Source organism: Bombyx mandarina, chromosome 23 (assembly GCF_030267445.1).
Source record: "Bombyx mandarina strain Sakado chromosome 23, ASM3026744v2".
Lineage (NCBI taxonomy): Eukaryota > Metazoa > Arthropoda > Insecta > Lepidoptera > Bombycidae > Bombyx > Bombyx mandarina.
This window is the reverse complement of record NC_143229.1, coordinates 1,161,453-1,187,358: the sequence shown is the minus strand read 5'-3', so window position 1 is coordinate 1,187,358 and position 25,906 is coordinate 1,161,453. Positions and strand designations below refer to the sequence as shown.

The 25,906-nt window shown below is 37.2% G+C and overlaps 2 protein-coding genes across 4 annotated transcripts in view; both read left to right on the top strand.

Annotated features, from left to right (window-relative positions):
* Positions 1-9,652, top strand: part of gogo (thrombospondin-1 like protein golden goal) — a 253,296-nt gene extending 243,644 nt beyond the window's left edge. For 2 of the 3 annotated variants that reach the window (XM_089737382.1, XM_089737381.1), the window contains exons 16-20: positions 1,165-1,363; positions 1,765-1,968; positions 2,958-3,123; positions 3,739-3,854; positions 4,116-9,651. In XM_089737382.1, the coding sequence (XP_089593508.1) occupies positions 1,165-1,363; positions 1,765-1,968; positions 2,958-3,123; positions 3,739-3,854; positions 4,116-4,625 (1,195 nt within the window). In that variant the 3' untranslated portion in view covers positions 4,626-9,651. Of the gene's footprint in view, positions 1-1,164; positions 1,364-1,764; positions 1,969-2,957; positions 3,124-3,738; positions 3,855-4,115 lie in introns of all 3 variants that reach the window. The other variant, XM_089737383.1, reaches the window with a different exon arrangement.
* An 11,327-nt stretch (positions 9,653-20,979) lies between these two features.
* On the top strand, positions 20,980-24,116 carry LOC114249774 (uncharacterized). Its single transcript, XM_028183474.2, has 7 exons — positions 20,980-21,137; positions 21,696-21,834; positions 22,647-22,780; positions 22,875-22,935; positions 23,031-23,136; positions 23,499-23,591; positions 24,000-24,116. Exons 1-7 carry the CDS (start codon positions 21,032-21,034, stop codon positions 24,057-24,059), a joined length of 699 nt encoding a protein of 232 aa, XP_028039275.2. The 5' UTR covers positions 20,980-21,031; the 3' UTR covers positions 24,060-24,116.
* The last annotated feature ends 1,790 nt before the right edge of the window (positions 24,117-25,906 follow it).

Sequence of the window (25,906 nt, the reverse complement as noted above, 5' to 3'; positions counted from 1 at the left end):
CGAAGCCCTAAGTCTTCATTTAACACCCTTTTCACCGTGGTTCTGCTTAACCCCATCTGAAGGGCCAACAGTTTCTGCTTACGTTTGGGATTTCTTTGAATTCGCGCCTTCACAGATTTTATCACTGCTGGGGTCCTAACAGACCGAGGGCGACCACTTCTTGACCTGTCATCTACACTAGAGTCTTCATTGTATCGTTTGATGGTACGATAAACGAATCTTTTGGTTATATTCAACATTTTCAGTATGTTAAAAATTTGAATTGGCGCGTAACCGCAACGATGCAACGCAATAACTGCAACACGGTCTTCTTTAAGCGTCCACTCCATATTTAAAAATGAATAAAATTCTAAAAGTATACATTTTTATTTTCATGAACAATTCGAAATTCGAATTCAATAAACTTTTTTGTGGCCAGCATTCTAAAAGAAAAGTTTTTACTGTGTGACAATACTTATGACCTGACTAGTTATATAGATTTATTTTTAGGCATGGAATGTTTTTCTTTTTCTTAGTTAGTATTCTAGTCATAGTGGTCGTGGTTGCGCTGAGGCTGTATGTACATATGTAGAAGTATTTGTGAGGTCGTCCGTGTTTCTCAGGACTGCCCTCCTGGCGATGTTTTTAACTTCAGTTATTTTGTTTTTGTGAATAAATAAATAAAAACATATTAATTTGTGTTTAAAATCTTCGTAAGTATTGCTTCAATCTGAATTAACAGCACACAGGCAAGAAAAGTGGAATAAGACTCTACGATCGATCCATAGGAATACAAATTACTTTCAACAGAAATATCACTATCAAGAGGCCCTTCCAACCATCCTCGAAAAATGCTCGAAAGTTCCATAAAGGAATTTACTAATTAGCCACACTCTTGGCTCAAAGAGGGTTGGAACTGTGGGGTGGATTTGTTATTATTATTATTACGTCTAGTGCTATTGTGTGAGCATGAACTAATGGTGAGTGTTAGGGAACTCATAATAAAGTACTCTAAAGTTTGTTTATTTTCGAGCTAAAATTTATCCAGGATGTGTAGTCATGCAGAGTTATTATCCCTGTGAGTTGCTCAAATTCAAAGAATTTTTTATTTTGTTTTTTCTATAGTTTCATTTTTGCACAATTCCTTAAAATAATTAAAATTCCCCATGAATTGAACTTCCATAGAGACGAAGATGAACCCTCTGATCAGGAGCAGGACGTGGCTGATACTATGAGCGTGGTGAGCGCTCAGAGCGTGGCCAGCCAAGCCACCATCACACCGGAGACGGTATCCGCTAGCAGCGCTCCGGCTGGTAGAAACAGCGTCATACCATCACCGCTGCGACGATCGAGAACCGTATCAGCTTCTAATGTCACTACGAAGGTTAGATTTTCATTATGACAAGTGTCAGTGACCTATAATCCTGTTATAATCACTGACGCTTCAAGATGTTCTCTCCTGGTTTTTTTACTAACACAAACTTTTTCTGGTGGTAGGACCTCTTGTGAGTCCTCGTGGGTTGGTACCACCACCCTGCTTATTTCTGCCGTGAAGCAGTAATGCGTTTCGGTTTGAAAGGTGGGGCGGCGTTGTAGAACACAGACTTCGATTCGTGTCCCAAGGTGGGTGAGTGGGGCTTACGTTGTTTATGTGTATGGATTCCGGTAACTACTTAACATCAGATGGACCGCCAGCTAGCACAGCAGCAGAACAGACATCCAAGCAATAAACAAAAATTGGGAATTTTTGCATTGTTGTCATTGTGAATTGTAATGGACCTACAGGTTTTGCTAGAAAACCCTGCGTTAGTGACCTCGCCGCCTCAATCGTCTAACTGCGATACGACCGGCATGGAACTTAGCACCAGTGTCAGCAGTGTGAGCGAGAGAGACGACATTTCCAGCGAAAAAGACAGAGACAGTGTGTGGGAGAAAGATCGCAGCGAAAGTCGAGCTTCCTCTTCCACTTCTGCAGCGACTTTGACAAATGTAAGTTAAGAAATGAAGTAACATTGAATGGCCCATAAAGTTTTAATGTCCATGAGGACTAGAAAAAGCGGCGTAGTTTATAGCTATTTGAACAGCAAAACCTATTTAAGAAAAGAATAATAAGAAAATGACCATTTCCAGAAAGCAATGACAAAATCATAACCCGAATCATTTTTATGTATATTTAACTCAATTTAAATTTTAAATGTTTTTTTTTAAATACTACATGTCCCGTGGTGTACTGCTTTCAAGCGAGGTACAAAAAGTATATATTTGTGTAGCTTCTAGTGTATTTCTAGGGAGGTTAAGTTATTTATTAAGATAAGTTGTAAGCCCATACGGGTAGGTATCATCGTCCTGCCTATATACATCGCGAAGCATTGGTACCTACCAAATTCAAAGGTGGGAAAACCGCCATAAAATTCAATGAAACTACGACCTCTTGTTTCGGGGTTGATGACGGCATTCACGCTGTGATATCTTCGGTGACCCTTTAACACGGATTGGGCTGTGAGTTCGCTGACCCATAATTGCAATAGCAAGTGTCCCCTTCTTCTTTCTTAAGTTCTTCCTATTCGTACACTCTTGACAGAGTGGTCGTGGTCATGCATCAGTCGGATCCTGCGATACCGATGCTCTCGCGATGCGACGCCATGTGGCACGATGTTTCGCAGAGTGAGAGCAAACATTTATGTTGGAGTGAGTAACAGATTTTATGAGGTCGGTCCATCGTGTTGGAGATCGTCCGCGAGATCTTTTGCCCTCGACTTTCCCTTGCACCACCAACCGCTCAATGCAGTCTTCATTACGAGTGATGTGCCCGAAGAACTTGAGGATTCGTAATTGGACTGTTGACGATAATTTCTTAAGTACTGAATTATTAAAACGAACTCAGCTCCGCGGTTTACTATCCGAAGTAGTTGATGTAAGTTGAAAATTCCTAAATTGCCTAATTTAGCCTCATTTAAGTTATTTGAATCTGTCACTAGGGCTGGTACTCACCAGCGCTTAGCGGTGTCTCCGCAGCCAAGATCCGCGACAATCCAAAGCACACTAAAGAGAACTGCAATCGAAGACTCCTCAAATCCGATCTGAGCCTCACTTCGCATGCTGAAATGGAAATAGACTACTATGATTACGAAGTCAATAATGCTGGTGAGTTTCGTTACGATTTAAGAGATGGATTTGAAAAAAAATGTGTAGAGCACTTTAGATTAACTTAAAAAAATCATAAATTATTATTTGTCATTTAAATTAATTACGTGCTAAGGAATCGAATATAAATGAAAGATTTTCCATAGACCAGGTGTCATTACTCAGTATTCCGATAGTCCGATAATTATTATTGTTCGGTGCCTCTCGATTATGCAAGCTATCTTGAAATTATCGTTAACGCGAGTAAAATGATTGATAAATTTCCGTGATTTGCTCATAGACACCGTCTAATTTATATAGATACACAGCTGTGATATTAAATACAGCTTAATGAAGCAAACTCTTACAACGTCAATGACATTTATCGTAATAATTTATTTTACTTATAAATTTGAGGGTTGATAGAAATGAAAATTTAATAGAATATATTTATGATATTATTTAACTAATTAATATTATTATGGTGAAATAAGTAATAAACGAATAATTAATAATGTCTTAGAAACAAATACGCTAATGCAATGTTCATATGTTGCAATAAATCTAATGAGATCTAAATTTGCGAAAATCCAGACAACTCAATTTTTCGAATTATTGATCTGGACATTGTTGCAGGTTCGGTACCAGGTTCGTATTTGGGTATGGATCCAGCTTTCCTAGTTTGGATACCGCCGTTAGAAGAAGGTGATATTTTGAAAGAAATCAATGAGAAAAAACAACCAATTTATGAGGCAAGTTTTCAATTGTACATTTTTTGTTGAGCTATCCTTGCTAATTATTTAAAATGGTATTTCCTGCAAAAGTATTTTCTTGGGTAACAATGTATTATTTGGCTCATTTACAATTTTTTTACAGTAGTAAAGGGATATTTACTATTTTTAATTGAATTTACTCTCTAGACATGGTTTATCTTCTGACTTGTTAGATGATATACTTCTATCTAGTAAATTATATTTTCTTCAAATAAATAATTTCAAAACAATTTCATACAGGAAATCCTTCCAAAAGAACTTCATCCTGATCCAGGCAGCAATACCGAATCACCAGAAGACAGACCTTCATCGAGCAATCTCAAAAGGTCTGAGAACAGATCGAATAGGTCCAACGAATCCATCAAATCGATACGTAAAGTCATAGAAAAGGGCAACATTATACACCCGTTAAACTTCAGTATAAGTGATTTGCAAAAATCACCCAAACTTACCAGGAAAGGTAGGAAAAAGAAGGTCGAAAGTCCCGTGACGATACCGATGAAAGATTTAACGTTGACACGGTCTCCTGTTAAAGTGCACAGGAGGGAAAATCGTGATCTTGATAACACATCAACGTTAAAACGAATTAACGATACGATTCGTGAAACTAATGCTGATACTCTGAAAAGATGTGATTTTGGTGATATAAAGTTTGCTGATGAAAATTCAGATTCATCCAATGAAATCACTTTTGCTGATGATTCTCCCGATAGCAATAGATTCACCGATAAGTATAACATTAGGGCTTGAAACAGTTTTGAAATCGATTCCATATCTTGTATTCTAAGTATGGTCAGCATCGGAATCAATGTAGATGCATTATTGTAGAAACAACATAATTAACTAAAATAAAACGATTCTAGTCACTCATAATAAATTATAATGGTGTTTTCACAAAATCTATATTTGAATTCTGTCCTTTTTTGTATTTATAGCGTACTAATTTATACCAAAAGAGTATTAATAATAAATCATCATTAGTTTAATTTAAGGACCAAATATTAAACACTCATATCATCACATTAATATCTGAGATTCTATTACGTTACAATTACAGAGTTACAATTACATAGTAGATTCATCAAGAATAGTAATGTTTTATATAAACTGAAAAACATATATATGTATGTAAAAATTTACACTTAGGGCGCAAGAAGAATCCATATGACACATGTTGTTCTTTATTCCATATAAATCACAGATAATACAGATTTCAGATAACGCACGCATTGCCCTCTTTTCAGTGCTAAAGTGAAGCAGTGTATAAACTAAAGTGATTTTTATGGATGTGTAAAATTTGTTGCCTATCAATAATGAATTGACATTATTAATAGTGTAAGCCGTGATTTAGATCAAACTTTAGGGCCTTAGTGTACATCTGGACCCATCCAATAAAATTTCGACCTCGCATCGCAGCTTTGGACACTTTAACGATCAGGTTTCTTCCTCTGAAGTACCTTAGAGGAAGATAAAGCTATTTTTAGGAACAGAAAGGTGCGCAACAAACGCCCAAGATAATGCATGCTCATTAGAGATCGCTAAGAAAAATATCTAATGTATCGGACCGGTCTATAGACCTTTCTTAAGACAATGTAAATTGGATTCTTCTTTCATGTCCTATCCATCGAATTCTGAATGCATACCTTTTTTGAAGTTTACATTTCTATTATTTTATTTTAGTAGACTAGTTGTAGAAATAAGCAGCAGCGTCACCTCCTAAAGAATTTTCGAAGAAACTACATTCATAGAAAATAGTACGGTTATTGCACTGGGCCCACGCTAGTAATTTTAGATAGCGAACATGATTAAACATGATAATAGCATTAAATAGCAAACATGTTAACCGCGTATAAAATTTTTGATCTGCCTTTAATGAATTATCGAAATTAAAATATCGCATTGTCAGAAATTGTCAAAATAATTTAATAAAAACGCAAGGTAAGTTTTTAAAAAGGTTTCTTTGACTGCATCCAGAGTTGTCCACTCTGGATTCCATACCTGTGATGTATCTTTCTATGAGCATTATTTGTTCTTCTAAAGAGCTGTGCGTTCAGAACGATTCGATAAATACCTAAATATTGAGTAAGCTTATCGATATAAGTACATCAAATTCGTCACCTCATTGTATTTATACCATATTTTATCGATCACATTTCTTAATAGTAAAATATAAGGCTTCTCTTGTTCTGCTTAAATTACTTTACACTCAATTAATGAATCAATGATACACTTGTCAACGCCTGCGGTCAAGTATTGGGTTAAAATTTTTGAAAAGAAATTGTTCAAATTTCACTAACGTCCTATTTAAAAGTGATCTAAGTTAACATTTTAAAGACATCTTCATTTTCAAAATTTAAAGCTGATGTCGACAGATACCGGCTTCTTATATAAATTATTTATTTAATTAGAAAAGATCAACGTTAAAATCATATAACTTCACATGATCTACACGAAGGAAGTAATAGTCTAAATTCATAACCATTATCTGATTTTATGAATCGAATCAATGAAGTGTTTCTTGAAAATTCATATTAATACATTAGTTTTGTGGTTCCTAAAACACAAAAGTTTGATTATAACATTAAAAGACTAATTCGGGAGGTGCAATAATTAAAATATTATGGATTTTGGCAATTAGAATAATTAGGTGCAATTTTAAAATGGCATTTTTTCTATCTAGATACGTATGTCAGTTCAGTTACGTAATATTGGTGAAGAGTAGAGTCAAAATTTAATTAACATCGAAAACTAATTAATTTATACAATGCAAACAGGCTGCGGTCTACCACGACAAATACTCAAAATTGTACAGAAACAGACCAAACATTTAAATACATTAATTGATAAATAAATAAAATATGGTTATGCAAATTGAATTCATAGTTGAATAGATTGCTTTTATATTAGATATCACACAATATACTAGACGAGACCAAAATAAACCAAAGCCGATATTTAAGCTGGTGTCCAAAATGGCTGCCTCGCTTTAAGAGATTGTACTTGCTAGCAAATTTTTAATTACATAATTACGTTCACCCAGTCTGTTTCTATGAGGAAGCAGCCTTCCATTTTGAAGTAAGTTTCAAATATAGCCGTTATAACAATGCAATTGAGTTTTAGATGTTTCGTTAACTTTTTTCCTCGCTATTCTTCAGCCAACAGTGTGCTTAGTGCGAGTTTTTTAACTTCTCGATCGCGTCAAAGTTAATTCAAATTTGTATGGAGTTGGAACAGCACTCCTAGCGGTAAACGAAGGGAAGCTGTTCCAACTCCATACAAAATCGAGTTAACTTTGACGCGATCGAGTAGTTAACAAACTCGCAATAAGCACACAGCCGTCCACTGCTGCCTTTCCTAAGGTTCACTACTATAAATAAAAAAAATGGTTTACTTAAATTATTCATAATGTGCTTTGGTATCAAGTTAACACCAAATTAACTATAAAGTCTGTCTGTTTAAGATAACGAATATTTGCGACTAATTTTATTGTACTAACACATTACCGCTACAAACGCTTAGTACTGGTGGTAGGACCTCTTATACTGGTGGTAAGACCTCTTGTGAGTCCGCGCGGGTAGATACCACCGCCCAGCCTATTTCTGCCGTGAAGCAGTAATGCGTTTCGGTCTGAAGGGTAGGGCAGCCGTTGTAACTATACTGAGATCTTGGAGCTTATATCTCAAGGTGGGGGGCGCATTTACGTTGTAGATGTCCATGGGCTCCAGTAACCACTTAACAACAGGTGGGCTGTTAGCTCGTCCACCCATGTAAGCCATAAAAAAAAACAAAATACTCGTAGAGCTGAATAAATTTTAAATAAGTATAATTACGTTTTTAAAAAGTAGGTATTTCTTATTGATATCCATTCTCGTAATAAATTTTGTTCGACTTGTACATATCGGCTTTAGATTAATTAAAATAACATTACGATATGTATACATTATTTATTATCACATTTTTATCTTACCAGTTGTCCACAAATAACAAGAAGTAGGTATGTTTGTTTGTCGTTAAGACAATATGTAATTTTTTGTTTTCACGAATTCAATGCATTAGCGAACCATTTAATTTAATATGAAAATTAATGTGTTGAGAAAAATGCATTTCATTAAAGTAGTTTTTGATGGGATTAGGAAAGAGGTTAGAATTCGTCTGGCTCATGTTATGTTAGTGTCATTGAGGTATGTAGTGCGCACTTTGTAGCGTGAGATTAAAATTACTACAGCTTCCACCTTTCGACGGATTTTCATATATATTTCCCCTATTTTGTAAAAATCTTTGAAACAGAGAACATGGTTTTATGGGTCTCTTAATTTTTTTGAACTTTAAAAATTCTTAAGGCGCGTTAAGAGTAAAATTTATCTCGCGACAGATTCACTACGGCTAGAGAGAAAAGATAGAAATCAGAAAGAGCGAGAGTGAGAAAACAGATAGAGCGTCTCAGGAACCACTCGAGAGAGGGAGAGAGGGAAAGAACAAGGCGAGCTAAGTCGTTTCTCTTATACACAGCATTCCCTATTACAAGAGAAATTTGATTTAAGGTTGAAAAATGAAAATACTACACACGGCAAAAGAAGTTTCACTTCTGTTAGGTGCACCGTTTTCTTCCATACGTTTTATAATGCTGCTATCCACCTAGCAGTATAGTATAAAGCTGCTCTGATCTTCGAACCGGAAGGAACTACGGCAGCACAAATAAGCATTATGGTGGTCCGGTGATAAACTCCCTACCACCAGCAATTACGCAAATTACCATTTTTGAGGCTTCAAATATTTATTACACGAATTCGTTACTTCGTCGTGGAAATCATTCGTGAATATGGTTTGAGTATGGAGTTTTTAGTACATTTATTATAGTCACATTACTGGAGATAAGCATGTAGTGTCTATCATTTGGAGCACAACTTCTTGAAAATATTTCAACTTAACAATGATCGTATCCTATGACTTGTAGTTTGATTTTTTTTAATTTCAAATGAGATAAACGTGGTTACTATAGACAGTTATTATACGCTAGTTGTTTTGAAGTTTGTTATTCTTTTGTAATTAATTCAACAATGATAGTCAATGTATGACATATTGTTGTATAACATTTCACGATTTATAATAAAAGTCTATCAAGATAATGACAACATATTTTATTTCTGTCGAGTTTTTGAAGTGAACACTTCTACTTCGTTGTGATTTGAAAGATTTAACGTGGGAAAAAATGAGATAAGAAGCATTATACAATGTTTCATATATTCGTGAATCTCTTTGTGCTCTACTTCGTACCTAATATTCGTACTTAATACATTCTGAATAAATCTATGTAATAAATACGAATAAAATGTAAAATAATTATCAAACTTTGTATCGCTATAATCATTACTAAAACCTACAATTATCCTCTTCCCGAAATTTTAAATTCATCTCATCTTGAAGCCAAAATTTGTGAAGGTTTCACTTCTACCACGCGTGAATTGCACACAATATGTTTAATTTTTTTCTAAATGTCTTTCTACTTACTATTAATTGCTTTGCACGTAAATACTGCCATACTGAATTACGAAAACGTGATTATTATATTATGTTGATTTAAATTTAAGTTGCTTTAAACATAAGTAGTATTATGTAATATGTAAAAAAATATGTACCGTTTTAATAAAAAAAACTAATCATTTTTATTAATATAAGAATCGATGTATGTAGTTGAATAGTGATGTTACCTTATTTTTCCTTGAGACAATGAATAAAGCGTTTTAATTTTACAATTCATAAATTTGCGTTTTATTTTGAGATTGTCTTTTACCATCGTATATCGTAAGATTAGGATAACTGATATTGCCACTGTTACTAGCTGGAAAACCCTTCAAACTGGAGCGCATAGATGTTTTGGGGCCTCACTTGAAGCAAGTGATTTAAACCTTCTTGAAACGAGTCTCATGGAGAGTACTAAGCGGTAGGCAGCAGCTTGGCTTAGCCCCTAGTGTATTACTCTGCATGAACTACGATGACCATCAGCAAATACCTACAGTTCGGTATTGTCTTACAAAACATTATTCGAATAGTTATGATATCTGTGGTGGACATGTATTCATTCCCGCGGAAAAATGACACTTTTACATTTTACGAATAGTTATAATATTATCTGTGGTTGACACGTAATCCTGCGCAAAAAACTTTTTGGCGGGAACGCGAGGAGTGAAGTTGTGTGATTTGTTTTATTTTGTCTATTTTGTGTTTCTTCAGGTTTAACTGTGTAATAACGGTGGTTTATTAACTGTTTAATATCTGTGAAAGTGCATAAAATTAAATTTGGGAAAATACAACAAAGCCACTGGACGTATCTAACTTCTCGGGATCCTCGAAAAAGTCCACTGAAAAAAAATTACACTTATTAAAAATAAGAAATTTTAATCGTAAATCTTCTATATATTACTTATACATTACAAATGCTACTCCATCATTGTTTTCATGTCGTTTGATTAAACATGAACAAGATTCAATTAAAATAAAAAATAACACAAATGCAACAGAATAAATTAAAATGTAAAGTTCTCAGGTTGATATATTAAGTTCATATTGGTGCTTTCAATAAAGCTCTCGTCCCAAACTTAGGTACATATCCCTTGGGATGAGCCCGGACAAGCTTTTAGGTATTGTTAATTTAGTTGGCGTCCTCCGGAGAGGCGGACCTGTTTGTAATTGTGAGCTTAATTAGGAGCTTGGAATTTATAGGGATAAAATGGGGGTAAAAATTTGGTTAGGTATATCAATTTAGTGCTTCATTTGTCGTAGATTTCCAGAAGGGAACACTTGCTGCTAAGTAGCTGGGAGCATAGAGTCCACACGGGAGTATGAGTTCGGACTTGGAAGGTGGGTGGTAGCTGTTATATAATTTAGATTTCGACCTCATGCCTCAAATAACCAGTTCTATAAAAAACAACAGCAATATACAGGCTGGTTCTTCTTTGCTTAGTCTCGTCTAATCCTATGGGTTATCTTCTGCAAATTCTTTTAAAGACCCCTACATTTATTTTAGAGAAAATCCACTGATTATTTCACTTTCGATAAGATTATAATTCGAAGATACAAAGATAATTAATAAAAATTAATTAATTAAAATTAAACTGTTGATTAATTAGTGGAAAGAGTTATTCTTCAACATCACACCTCCCGCCACCGGAGAAACTTAACTCAGAGCTTACTGGGACCGCTGCGTTCATCTACAGTGATTTTCCAAAGATCTTTTCTGCCACGTACCATCCGGCGTGGGAATGAACTCCCCTCCACGGTGTTTCCCGAGCGCTATAACATGCCCTTCTTCTAACGAGGCTTGCGGGGAGTACTCAATGGTAGGCAGCGGCTTAGCTCTGCCCCTGGTATTGCTGACGTCCATGAGCGACGGTGACCACTTACCGATGGTGGCAGGACCTCTTGTGAGTCCGCACCGGTAGGTACCACCACCCTGCCGTGAAGCAGAAACAGGCAGGGTGGTGGTACCTACAGCAGTTTCGGTTTGAAGGGTGGGGCAGCCGTTGTAACTATACTGAGATGCTTAGAACTCATATCTCAAGGTGGGCGGCGGCATTTACGTTGTAGATGTCTATGAGTTCGAGTAACCACTTAACACCAGGTGGACCGTGAACTCGTCCAGCTACCTAAGTAATAAAAAAATAAAACCCTCAGGTGGGTCGTATGCTCGACTGCCTGCAAAGGCAAAAAAAATCTCAAAAAGCTATGGCGGTCATCATCATTATCCTGCCCTTCTCCCAGTTATCTGGGGTCGGCGCAACATGTTTTCTCCTTCCATACTCTTCTATCATATACTATTTCATCGCTCACTCCCCTCTTACCCATATTGTCTTTCACGCAATCCATCCATTTCTTCTTAGGTCTACCTCTTCCTCTATATCCTTCCACATTCATAGTTAACATTTTCTTACCAACCTCATTTTCATTTCGTCTCATCCCAAACACGTACTTCTCAGCTTCTCTGTCACAGGTGCCACTTTCAGACTTCCTGGGTGTAAAATAGGAGAGACCGCCAAAATCACTAAACAGATCTTCGGTTTTCGATCTGCTGATTTTTAGGCCAACACTCTCCAACTTGCATCGCCATTTCTCCAGTATGTTTTGGACCTCGAGCCCGTTCTCTCCGACGAGCACTATGTCATCGGCAAACAGCATACACCAAGGGGGCTCTTCCTGTATCTTCGATGTCAAGGCATTTATCACCAGCAGGAAGAGATAGGGACTTAGCGCAGACCCTTGGTGTAAGCCCACTGCCACACTGAACTCGTCAGAACTCCCTGCGGCGGTTCGTACATAGGTCCTGGCTCGACTGTACATGTCAAAAAGCTATGGCGGTGTTTGAGGAAATGTTTGAAATGATCAGATCGAAACTTTCACCGTCGCACCACACAACAACGCAGCAGATTTTATTCATACTACCAATCGAACTACTGTTTTCATATATCACATTCCAAACGGCCGTCTGGTGTGGTGGTATGTGACATGGTCACTACACAAGGGGGTTGCGGGTTCGAATTCCGCCAAGGGAAGATATTTGTATGATAAAATTAAATATAAAATGTATTTTCCAGGGCTATGGATGTATATTAAATATAATAATGTATGAATAACGTATATGTATAATAAAAATCTTACATTTATTTCCGTTATCTGGTACCTGTAACACAAGTTCTTTACGAACTTAGCACGGGACCAGTTTACGTGGCGTGATTGTTAATACAAAAAAAAAAGAGAAAGTTGTTGGTGCTATATTGTCCGCTAGAATAGTACCACTCCATCTCGTCCCGTGAGTGTCGTAAAAGGCTACCTAGGGATTCATTAGAGAATGGATCGCAGCATTCTCTTGGTATTAAGCCCGCGTACTGCACTTATCTCCTGGTATTTACCGATAGCAGGACGTATTTTAAGCACGTGCATGTAGACCGCCATCTTACTTAGATATATCTGCCGTGAACCGGTCATGTCTCCTGGTTTGTAGAGTAAGATAGTAGGAGAGTAGTTATACAATACAATTGAGACACAAACCGCATGTCTCAAGGCGCCAGTATTCACGTGGTATTGTCTATGGACTCTGATACCCACTTACAAAAGGCGGTATATCAATTATCGTCCTACTTCATCATACGTGAAAAGTTCTTGTTGTAAGTCACGTGTATAAATCATGACGAAAATTCACCGTCAGATACGCTGTAATCCTACTAGTTGCCATTAAATAATGGTTATGTTATCAAAAATCCATCTAATTCATTTGTGAATTAGTATATTTGGGATCGTTTCCAATCTAGTATTGGAGTAATTGTGATAAATTGCCAATCACTCGTACCATCCACCAGGGATTATTGTTGCAGATATGTTATCTTGGTAAATAGCGTACTTTTGGTATATTTTGGTGCTTGTACTTAACATACATTTACACACACTCAGCATCAGGTGGGCCATATGTTCGTTTGCCTACAAGGGCAATAAATATATTACATTATATACATACATTATATTACATTATATACATTATATATTATATACATTCATTGCCTACATACATTTAAAAACTATCGGATGGACAATTATATTTTTCAAAAAAAGATAAAAATATTGACCCAAATTATCTAAGTACTAGCTTTTGCCGCGACTTCATTTACATAGAGGGTGAAAATATTTTTGAATAATAGAGTGTTAAGGAGCTATTTAAAGTACCAAAGTCACGCTTTTTAACCGCCTTCAAAAGAGGAAGTAATCAATTCGATCACCATATTTTTATCACAGATTTCTCGAGAATGCTTGAACCGATTTTGATAATTCATTTTTCTTTTTTTTGTTCGAAAAGGTAGACTTCCCAAAATGATCCTGTAATCAGCCTGTTCAACCAAACAAACAAACTCCGGCTTTTTAATATTAGTACCTATAGATTATTAGTTACGTTCTTTCATTAATGATGCTTAATCAATTTATCGAAATGATTAGGCGTATTTGATACACGGTTCGTATTCGTGAACGTTTGTGACGCAAGTGTTTAAAAAGTAGGTTTTTACATATTCGATTGCTATCGACTTACCGAATGAAGGCTTAAAGTAAAAACAGAACATACTGCTCGAAAATATTAAAGATATAGTGGTTTTTGTAGTTATATTCATTTAAGCCTATTCAATTTAAAGCAAATGTGTTCTACGAGGGCAATAAAAAAAAATAAAAAAATGACTGCTTCACGGCAGACAGATGCAGAGTGGTGGTACCTATTCATGCGGACTCACAAGACGTCCTACGACAACTTTTTACGGTCCGATATGGCAGGAAGATACTATCTTCCGCGCACTCTATACTATGTATACTGTCAAACAGAGAGCCAGCGCTAGCGGTACGCAGCGCTCTGTCGCGGCGTTAGGACGCTTCGACGTCAGGCGTTGTAATCTATATATTAATACGTGAAGCAAAAACTTTGTATCCCTTTTTACGAAAATTGCGCGGACGGAGGAGTATGAAATTTTCACACTTATAGAGAATATAGAGAAGAAGTGCACAATGCTAATTTTTTTTTTAAATAATGCATAAAACATACATTAAATCAATAAATAAAATATTACACACACTACATACCATGTATTTGACGCAAATACGCGTCATACATACTATTTGTTGTCAAACTTTTGTTCTTGCCGTCTGTGGTCAAATTGAGTAATGTAGCCTTGGCGAAATTTGTGATTGTAGAAGTATAAAATACAATCATAATAGTGTACAAACTTACAATTCCAATTAATTATAGTCGAATTTCGACTACTGCGGGACCTCTAGTTTTTATAAATACGCTTTTATTAGTTTCAGACGTATGTATGTTTGTAACGGAATCTTTGAACATGATTTTAACCCCCTTCAAAATGTCGGATTAACTCGAATTACTTATTAAGGACCGATGACAATTCAACACTAAAAAAAATTGAAAAAATTTAAATTCAACATAAAATTAAAAATAAATAATAGTTTAAAAGAACTAACAATCATTTTTTCTTGCACTATTTGTAATTCAAATTTATTAAAATGTATTTTCTATTTTTTAGTTGGATATTGGATATTGGATTTATATAAAAGCGTATTTTGTTAGTTTTTTTAAACTATTATTTATTTACCAATTTTATTTTAGCGTCCGAGTGAATGTGTATTAAAATACTGGATAATGCCCGAAAAATTGACAGAATTAGTTAGAAAATACCTATGGTTACAATGCCACATCTGAATCACTCGACATCTTAATACTTTTAAATTTTCACACTGCTATCGAAAGGCACTATGATTTGGGGAATGCGTTGCGTCAAGGAGCGTTGGACTCATCTAGTCAATTTGTGTGATATGAAAAGGCGCGACGTTAAAACGTAGCGCTAAGTACGTTCTGTTTGACGAAGCCTTAATTGTTCATAGCGTCGTTAGGCGTGCGTATCGTGTGGTTTCAAAGAGAGCTAGCTACTCTAAGCTGCGACGCACCGATCCGAGTAAAGACGGACAAGAACACGATCCAATAATACGTTTTTTTCACGGCACATCGCCCCAGAAAAATCGGACTGCCGATATGTCAGTAAAATTCCTTGTAGTGCACAAAACCTTCAGCCAGCGTTTCATTCAATCTATGTTGTTTGGGTGGGTTATTTAATAGCCAGTATCCTTATCGATCTTGGGGATTTCACAAATAATTTATTTTAAACAATTCAAGGATATTTAAAATCACAACTTGGTGGTGGTCGTAATCTAATCTTATTATTTTTTTTTGTACGTTGTCTTTTAAGATAACGTTTTGATTAAATTTGTTTGTTTGTTCATGCTCCACGTCATCACGCGTCGTTTATCTTAATGAGTTGAAACTGGGGTAATGTTTTTGTAGGCAGTTTATGAAAATTTCATACAGCCATCCAGAATAAGACCTCATATCTATGAGGTGAGGTGAGATGCCATAGCATCATCATAGAATCTCATCGCTTGCCGTGCCTGTTACAGAAAGGGGGCTAAGAAGTTCACTCGGGTTTATCTGTAGTGTTTTCTGTATGTTGTAACGGCTTACTACACTGGTGGTAGGGTTGTGTGCCCGTACGAGTAGGTACCACAATCCTGCTTAGTTCCTACTTGAAGCAGTGATGCGATTCAGTTTGAAGAGCGGGGCAGCTGTTGTACTATAAACTGAAACTACTTAAGAATTCATACCTCGAAGTGGGTGGTGGCAATTAGGCTATGAATGCGAACACCAAACGACATTTACTAGTGCTAGGGATTTTTGTGTTGATCACTAGGTACAGCCAAGTCGACCTTCTTGTCGAATGACTTTTGACCTTCGCCTCTAATGTCTCTACGCAATCAGTTGTCTCAAAGCATGGCGCGCTCGTAGGACCACGGTATTTAATGAGACAACAGCAACCTGTGAGTCGTTTTTTCAAGTTTATTTTTTATTTTTTTATTGCTTAGATGTGTGGACGAGCTCACCTGGTGTTAAGTGGTTACTGGAGCCCATAGACATCTACAACGTAAATGCGCCACACACTTTGAGATATAGTTCTAAGGTCTCAGTATTGTCACAACGGCTGCCCCACCCTTCAAACTGAAACGCATTACTGCTTCACCGCAGAAATAGGCGGGGTGGTGGTACCTACCCGTGCGGACTCACAAGAGTGTCCTACCACCAGTATCTAGTGGCAAGACTGTGGTGACTTGAAAGCGTCACTTTTGACAACGGTTGCCCCATATTTTATCCCATAGATCTAATACAGTCCAAACTAAGTTCCCTTCACTGGCAATTCGGATGATGCGCCAGATGAATAAGTGAAGTGTAAGACCACACTTTACGCGTTACCTATAAGTTATTTGATGTTAGAGGAGGTTTTGATTCGTGTCTAAAGCACAACAATCGATTCCATAATCTATGATGCTCTCCAAGCAGCCGAAGACACGATGAGATGGCACGGCATCGTGACGACGAAGGTCATGGATGGAGGCAGCTACAACCCTCAGACATAAGCACGACTGTAGTACTATAGATCCAGTATCATCAAACTTTTTTCCAGTTATACATACCGTATCCAAAACGTTGCTTGGACTTAGCTAGGCGACATCACTCTGAGTCTACAGATCAGTTTAATAGTAATCTTGTTCCAAAATTGTAGTGTAAAATTCTCGGACCCCACAACGAATATGTCTTGTATAATATTGAAAAAGCATTACCGATATTATTGGCGTGGAAAATGAATTGCGGAAACATTTTGGTAACGTGACCGTTTGTGTTTAATGTCGCGGAAGGGACTTAGGGGCTTATTTATTTTCATTGGACTATTCCTGGTTCTGTCGGTTGCTCTTAATGTTTTTATTTAGTGGCCAACTTGTATTAAACGCTATGTAGCGCTTGGAGCCAGACCTAATTAAGTAAATACGGCATTTAGCGCCTTCCATTGTGTCCCATGAGTGCTTTTTGGTGATACTAGCATAATAATCAAATAATCCAATAACATAGTGAAGTATCGGAAAAGTCGGAAAAATCTTAAGTGAAAATTAAAAACGCCACATTAAACTGAAACAGTACTTTTAATTATGCCTGAGATTCGTGAAAACAGGAGAAAATACTATGAATAACACCGTTACCATAGCAACGGTTAACATGACGGCCATTTTCATGTGGCAATAATAATATTATAATGTAACAACACATTTATTAATTTAAAATTATCTTAGTATTAAATCCGTTCTTAGCGAGCGTAATCTTAGCCATCTATGCCAAATTAGCTGCTCTTGCCTAAATGAGTGGACGAGCTCACGGTCTTCCCGGTGATAAGTGGCTAACGGAGCCCGTAGATATCAACAACGTAAAGGCCGCCTCACCTTGAAACATTAATATACTAAGGTATATTAATATTTAAGCATGATATACGAACACGCGAACAAGCAAAGAACTGCACGTTTCCATGCAGGTCTCCATGTGAAAATAAAACTCGGAAATATTTTGTAACTTCCACAAGCAAGACGAGATATATCATTTGTTCTGCCTTTAGAGAGATTGAGACAGTCTAAAATTTCAAAAATGACAAAATAACTTAAATATTGCTTTGGCATTGAAATTTAGGTTACAAATAGTCAAATAGTCAATTAATAACTAGAAACTATTACTATACTGGTAGTATGTGACAAAATAAAGATTTTCCACTCAGCTGCTGCTATTTCTCGGAAATCTGAAAATAATGTCTCAGTCCTTCTTCAAACGAGGCTTGTGGAGAGTATTAAGCGGTAGGCAGCGGCTTGGCTCTGCCCCTGGCATTGCTGAAGTTCATGGGCGACGGTAACCACTCACCATCAGGTGGGCCGTATGCCCGTCTGCCTACAAAACCAATAAAAAAAAAAGTGACAAATAGCAAAATACTATGAAAAGACTACTGAAATTTTTGCGTATTTGATGCCTTTATTATAATTACGGAGCACAGTTCACTAAATTTCTGTTGAAACTATTATATACACTCGAACTAATAATAATTTAGTATTCGACATTATTTTGCTTTGAATTCCAAAAAAAAACTCTCAATATCGCATCGAATACAGCATCGAATTCGAATCAACAATAAAACACAACTAATGAACTATTATAATATCATTAAAGCATTTGCGGACAGAACCTGGCCCAGAACAGTTGAAAACTGGATCCCATGGAAACAATCGGAGGAGGCCTATGTCTTTAGTAGACAAACAGAAAAAAATTATAATAATTTAACAAAATTCAAAAATTTATTTATTATGGAAATATTGTAATTAATATTAATATTAATACCACTGTTTTAAACTTCTTCTTTGTCTCCACCTTATCCCACTAGGTCGGGTCAGCACAGCGATTCTTTCTATTCCATTCACTTCTATCAGTCGTCATCTCAATCACTGCTCTTTTTATTGCTTTTGTTGGCAGACGAGCATACGGCCCACCTGATGGTAATTTGTCACCGTCGCTCATGGACGTCAGCAATGCCAGGGGCAGAGCCAAGCCGCTGCCTACCATTAAGTACTCTCCGAAAGCCTCGTTTGAAGAAGGACATGTCATAGCGCTCCGGAAACACTGTAGAGGGGAGTTCATTCCAAAGCCGGATGGTACGTGGCAAAAAAGATCTTTGGAAACGTACTGCGGTTCCAGATAATATGGATGAACCCTGCTCCGATGGCGGGAGGTGCGATGATAAAAAGGAGATGAGGGGATCATCTCCAATAACTCCTCAGAGCATTCCTACTCATACTCCATCCATGTCTTCTTCGGTCGACCTCTTGCTCCTTTACCTTGCACTACTAATTCCATACATCTCATAGTCACATGCATCTCCACTTTACCCATCACATGTCCATACCACGCTAGCCGTTTTAAACATATTAAATAATTAATAAAATGAACTAATAATTGTGGATGTAAAACTTAAGTATTTTGTCTGAACAAAGGCTTCTAATGTAAGAAAAAAATGAACTATGTATTTGCATTTCACTACTTCTGACAGACGACAAGGACTTTTGTCTTTTCCATGACAATGTCTCTACACTTAAACACAAATCGTTTTGTACAGGATGCGGCAGAAGCATTGGGGGAGCGAAAATTACGTCCTTCTCGTAATATGTACTAGTGAGGGCTAAATGTGGGATAATAAGCGACTGAGATGAGTACGGTGATGAAACGATGAAAGCTCATATTTAGCCAGTGTGTGCCTTTTTCATGATGATATCATAGCATAGGTGGGCAGATAAGCCCACGGATCACTTAAGAGTAAAATAGAGTTGGAATAAGTTTTCGTGGTAGAAACCGTCAGTCAGGGGCACAGCCAAGCCAGGGCCTAACGCTGAAATTTTTTTTCAAAGCTCACCTTAAGAAGGAGATCTCAAAATGCTCATAAAATATTTTGCAGGAGCAAATATTAGAGACCTGAATGGTAATTGGCCCAAATGATTCCTAGAAACGCGCTGTGGATGAATGCAGTGTTTTCAAGACTCCTTAATGAGTAATAAGGATGATCTTTGTTCTGGATTATCTCTTTGTAGTAGGAATGAGTTTTATTTCGGTAACAAACGATGCGAGGGTAAAACGAAAATGACGAGGTAATCTTATACTTACTTTTTTTTCAACCAAATAAAGGTTAGTCCTGGTTGTATCTTAAACCAACGGGGTATTCCGGAACACCAGCGGCACCGTCTGGGCGGCCTGACGGGCTGCCGTACCGAGACGGGCAATGTGTCAGAGCCTTCGATTCGCCTCGAAGACTCCGTCGGCTGGACGTCCTTGGGGTGAGCTGCACCGTCTGGTTGTAGTGTTGACCGCGGTAATCTCCTTACCTCAGCCGGGTACTGACTTTGGAGGGGATCGGACGCTTGGGCGAAGAGTGCAGGGGAGGTGTTTAGTGGGTAGGGCCCTAAAAACATCTATGGGCCCGCGGTTTCGCAGACGCAGACCAGTCCCACATACCCCGCACGCCCCCTAGTCGCGGAAGTTTGACCCCCGACCCGAAAAAAAAAGGTTGCATCTTAAATGTGGGTTAAGACCCTAAAAAAGTTTATTAAAGTAGGAAACAGAAACGACCTTCGACAGGATAATAAAATGAACCTGTTGCTGACGACGTGTCATTAATCCTGAGGTGGAAACAGGTAATTATCGAAATATTGGAAATGACGCAATTAACACCTGCACCTACTGAAGCAATATCAATATAATAATACGCTTAAGATAAAACTAATCTCGAGCAATCAGTTCAATAGTGAATCAGATTTGATAATTATGGATATATAAGCCACTAGGTCGTTATGAAAAGCATTCAATTTTTTAAGAGAGGTAATGTATACTTGTGTAATACTTTCCTTCTTAATATTCGAATAGGATCGAACAGGGGATCCTCTAACACCTTAAGCTTCTTTCAAATTATTTCATTTATCTTCTTTATTTCCATTTTCATACCAATGTCTCGCCACAAATTTTATCCGCGATACATCATGGTCATCGATAAATTTGGCCTAAAGCTAAGATCGTTGATCTGATTTGTAAAATGTAAGGAATACATTTCCTTCCTTCTCATCGTGTTCGTCAAGGATGTCAAGTTTTAAAATCAAATCAAAATGAAAAACCGTTTTTTATTGTTTGTACTTCATATATTTTATTTTTGTTTGTAATGTCTTCATATATTTTTCGTTTCAGCAGAATCCAATCAACAATGAAGGCCTTCATCTTTGCCCTTGCCCTAGCCTGCGTGTCGGCTGTGCCACACCGCGATGTCGGTAAGGATACTAAAATAACCAGACTAATAGTTGGTTTTTCTACATGCTGCTTAGTTTGTACCCTAAACTATTGTATTAAATACAAACAAAAATTTTACTGGTGCAGGGCGGGTAGGTACCACCACCCCGCCTATTTCCGCCGTGAAGCAGTAATGCGTTTCGGTTCGAAGGGTGGGGTAGCCGTTGTAACTATACTGAGACAGTAGAACTTATATCTCGAGGTGGGTGGCGCATTTACGTTGTAGGTGTCTATGGGCTCCAGTAACCACTTAACACCAGGTGGGCTGTAAGCTAGTCCACCCATCTAAGCAATAAAAAAATAAAAACTTGTTTCAAGATGAATAGCGGCTCTTACGCTGTAGTTGTCTATGGGCTCCGGTAACCACTTAACACCAGGTGGGCCATGAGTTCATCCATCCATATAAGCATTAAAAAAAACATGTATTGCATGCGCTCGTAAAAAAATCCCTCCTTCCCAGTATCAGGATAAACTTACTCTAATGTCCAAAGCATTCTAGTTTCTTAGTGATCAGCATGAACAGAAAACAATTTTTCCAGATTTCGAGCCTAATTCTCAGCGCATCCTTGACATCGTGATCTCAAACTTGTTCAATGAAATCGGTGAATTGTTGAGAGCGGCTGATCCTCTCCGCCGTGACGGCTACGCTGGCTCCTGGAGCCCTCCGGGTGCATCAGAGTGAGTAATATTATACGTTTTACTTCGAGCATCACTTGTCACTTTATTGTAACTGAAAATAATTGTATAAATGGCACCAATTCCTTGATACCACTCGTGGTACCCTCCTTGATACCTCAGTCAAGGTGGTGTTTGCTAGCTTAGCAGCTTTGGGGTGGCAGCTTTGCGACTGTGTCTACTTCGGATCGAAATCGCGATCCACTGAGAAGATCCAATGAGAGACTTAGCGTGCTGATGTTATAGGATGTCATGTCGAAAATGTTTGATGAGTAGGTACTACAGTCATCTGCACTATCATTGCTGTGAGCTTTAAAAACAGCAGTCCAACAGCACTAAGGGTTGATCGGGTGGAACCCCTCGGGCGGGAATGAATGATTGTTTCGTGGCTTTATTATATTTCTTCAGCTAGCAGCGAGAATAAATTACGGAGGGATTTTAAAAAGCTTATATTTGCACAGGCTTGCGCATAACGGTATCCCGAAATCCTTGAAGATAAATTTAATTCGTTTCACACTATTAATTAATATTAATACCTCAACACTTGTAAAGGTATTGAGATCGCTAGAGCTTCTTTCATGAATAAGAAACTGGTAGTATGGGATTGGTCCCCTGGATCCTGGGGTTACATACTTAGATCTTCTGATTAAAAACCACATAGAGTGACATCATGTAAGATTTTCGGGCCATAGATTTGGATGGAACAACCGGAAGACTTACTGCAATATTCAATTTCTACTGGTATATTAATCATAATGTCGACACATTAACTTTATCAAGCTCCTTAATAATCCTTGTTTTTTCCTCATCTGCAGCATTATTAACTTCTCTGGCCGCGTGACTGACGTCAAGGCTGATGACTTCAGCTCCCTGCATTTGCGCAGTGTCAGCTACGTCGGCACCCGACTCCACCTAATCCTGGCTGTTCCCAGAGTTTCAGCATCAGTCGGTGAGTACATGTTTTACGATATATGCCCTAATATGCCCTAACTACATATATCTTGAAAATTGCACATACGAGTATACAACATTTACAATTACAGGTTCCGCTGAAGGAGAAATCCGTATTTTCAGCCGCGTCCTGAGGTCTTTCGCTTCCGGAGGGTACGTTGTCCATTTTTCGAAACGTACCGTCTTCATACAATTATACTTGAGAGCTAGATTTCTTAAAAATACATATACGTATTTTTCTGTTTCAGACTTGCTCTTGAGAACGTCGTTGCTGAGGCTACCGCTTCCGTCTCCCTCGCAGACAACATCATTGTCAGTGACATCGGAGCTGCAATAACTATTGGCGATGTCAAAGTACGAACTTTTAATATTATTTATATTTAAAAGATTAGAATTTTCATTATGGCAATGTCACTTGACCACACCGACCACCACCGAGCATGTACTACTATATTTTAGATTTCCCTGAACGATTTACATAAAGATAGCTCCGTTCAGTGTTGCCCAATATTTGGAGCCCGTTCGCAATTTATTAACAGAATTGACGGCCGGGCGTTGCCGACGTAATAATTGAATTTCCAAACAAAAATGTCCACAAGCAAGTAATTGGTGGTCTCATTTGATTACGATACTTAGTCTGCAAGAAATATTTCGATTGTTTTAGCTGTATTTTTTGTGCTAAATTATTGTGTACTGACCGATTTCTTTCTTTCTAGTCTAACCTCCAAATCAATCTCTTCGGACGCGAAGTTGGACCAGCCGTCAATGACTTCCTAGAGAAGATCCCTGTCTACCTGACGGACTACGCAGTAAGTGTTCATTACTATTTTATTATGTTTTCGGTTAGAGTGCAGTTAAACTTGAATACGTACATTTATCTAAATACTAGCTGATCCGGCAGACTTCGTAGTACCTCAATCGATAAAGAAAATACCTTAACTTTTGTATAAAATAAACTTAAAACAAACAAAAGCAATTCGTCCGACGGGGGACGCATTAAAGGAAAAACAAAATTGTTATTTTTATTTAATCCGAGCATTTTCATATTTATCTACATTTTAAACCTTCTCTGGACTACCACAAATAATTCAAGACCAAAATTAGTCAAATCGGTTCAGCCGTTCTTGAGTTTTAGCGAGACTAACGAACAGCAATTCATTTTTATATATATAGATTTAATTAAATTAATTAATTTAATAATGTTTTCTTTTGTTTAGGCCGAGGTCAGCCGTGTTTTGGAGTACGTCGCCCAACTCATCATCAACAGATTACTGTAAATTACTCGAACGATACTTGTGAATCAAAAATAAATTATGTTCTCTTAAAATTGTTAACTTGTATTTTCATTAAATTCCGACCCGATTTAAGTAACTGCTCATTTTGTAAATGTTGTTTTGACACGAAACACTAAGCACGAAATACTAAGCGTTGGTGAAATTTTAAGATTTTATAGTTCTTATAATGTTCTTTGCCTTATTCAAAACCACTTTCCGATCACACGTCGGCTATAAATATAACAGCTGAATAATATTCTTTTATTGAACACTCTATTATATTATTTATTTTAACAATACTACAAGTAATATGATAATAAAATAAATTACACACCAATTCATTAATTGCTATTTTTATTTTATTGCTTAGATGAGTGGACGATCTCACAGCCCACCTGGTGTTAAGTGGTTACTGGAACCCATAGATATCTACAACGTAAATGCGCCACCCACCTTGATATATAAGTTCTAAGGTACGGTTACAACGGCTGGCCCCACCCTTCAAACCGAAACGCATTACTGCTTCACGGCAGAAATAGGCAGGGCGGTGGTACCTACCCGCGCGGACTCACAGAGGTCCTACCACCAGTAAAAAACTATAATATAAAACTAATAACTAGCTAAACTTTATGTGTACTTTAGACAGATTACTGAGAGTCTTTCTATAAAAATAACCTGCTATTTATTATAAGACAGAGTTACCTGCACATTTCTTTCAAAGGAGCCGTTTGGAATTTGACACTTCTAATGGTTTTACTCATCTCAAGTTTCATAACACAAGAGAAATTTCTAGATAAGAAATATGAATGTGTAATGTTTATTGACAGTAAGCTACTCTACCGCAAGGTTCTAAGAATGTATTAACAAATGGAGATGTTTGTGTTTAACCAAAAGACGGCTTTGAATAATCCAAGAGAGGTATCCCTTACCGAACTAGTCAAGATAGAAATAACCATTTATCTTTGTGTATATAAACTGAATTATTTATGTAGGGTCTTAGCATCAGGCTTAAGAAGTTTATTTTAAGTAGTTTTGTTACTAATACTAGTGGTCCCCCAGTTTTCCAAATTCGACTATAATTAATTGAAATTATAAGTTTGAACATTTTTATGGTTCTATTGTCAAAGATTTCTATAATCACAGATTTCGCCAAGACAACACTATAGACAAATAATATTAAAGAAAAACAATATTAATCAACTATGTATACTTGTATGTAACTATACTTAAGACCTCAGAACTTATATCTCAAAGCGGGTGGCGCATTTACGCTGCAGATGTCTATGTGCTCCAGTAACCACTTAACACAAGTGGGCCGTGAGCTCGTCCATTCACCTAAGCAATAAAATAAATAAATAAATTCCACACAATTCCACCGAAGACTTTAAACAATAACTCTCCATATTCTCCATAAGTGTAGGAAAATTATTCATACTCGTCCGTCTGCGCAATTTTCGTAAAAAACGGGTACAAAGTTTTTGCTTCACGTATTAATTTAAAGATTAACATCCTTCGTACTGATTCGCGAAACTCGGCGAATCTTTTAAAAAAAAGGAATTTTTAGATTCTAAATTTTTTTTTTAAATAGAATAATTAAATTGATAAGCACTACTTAACATAGGGAAATAGAAAAATACCGTAAAATAGAAAAATACACTCATTCCGGGAATTGGAAATGTGGAGCTCCCGCGGGGGTTCCGGACTGACTGACAGCAGAGCGCGGGAATATCTAACTTATACCCATCAATAAATTGCATACTGGAAAACCTCAGGTCTGCATAGAGTAGTTATGAAAACAAGGGATGCAACAGTACCAAACACAGATAATGGTAGGATGAACGAATATAACA

Bases quoted from the DNA above. Each gene is read 5' to 3' on its own strand.
- LOC114249774 (XM_028183474.2), top strand. From the start codon at position 21,032: ATGTCTTCATATATTTTTCGTTTCAGCAGAATCCAATCAACAATGAAG. The intron at 22,781-22,874 runs GTGAGTACATGT...TTACAATTACAG, and splicing joins CAGAGTTTCAGCATCAGTCG to GTTCCGCTGAAGGAGAAATC. The intron at 23,137-23,498 runs GTACGAACTTTT...CTTTCTTTCTAG, and splicing joins TAACTATTGGCGATGTCAAA to TCTAACCTCCAAATCAATCT.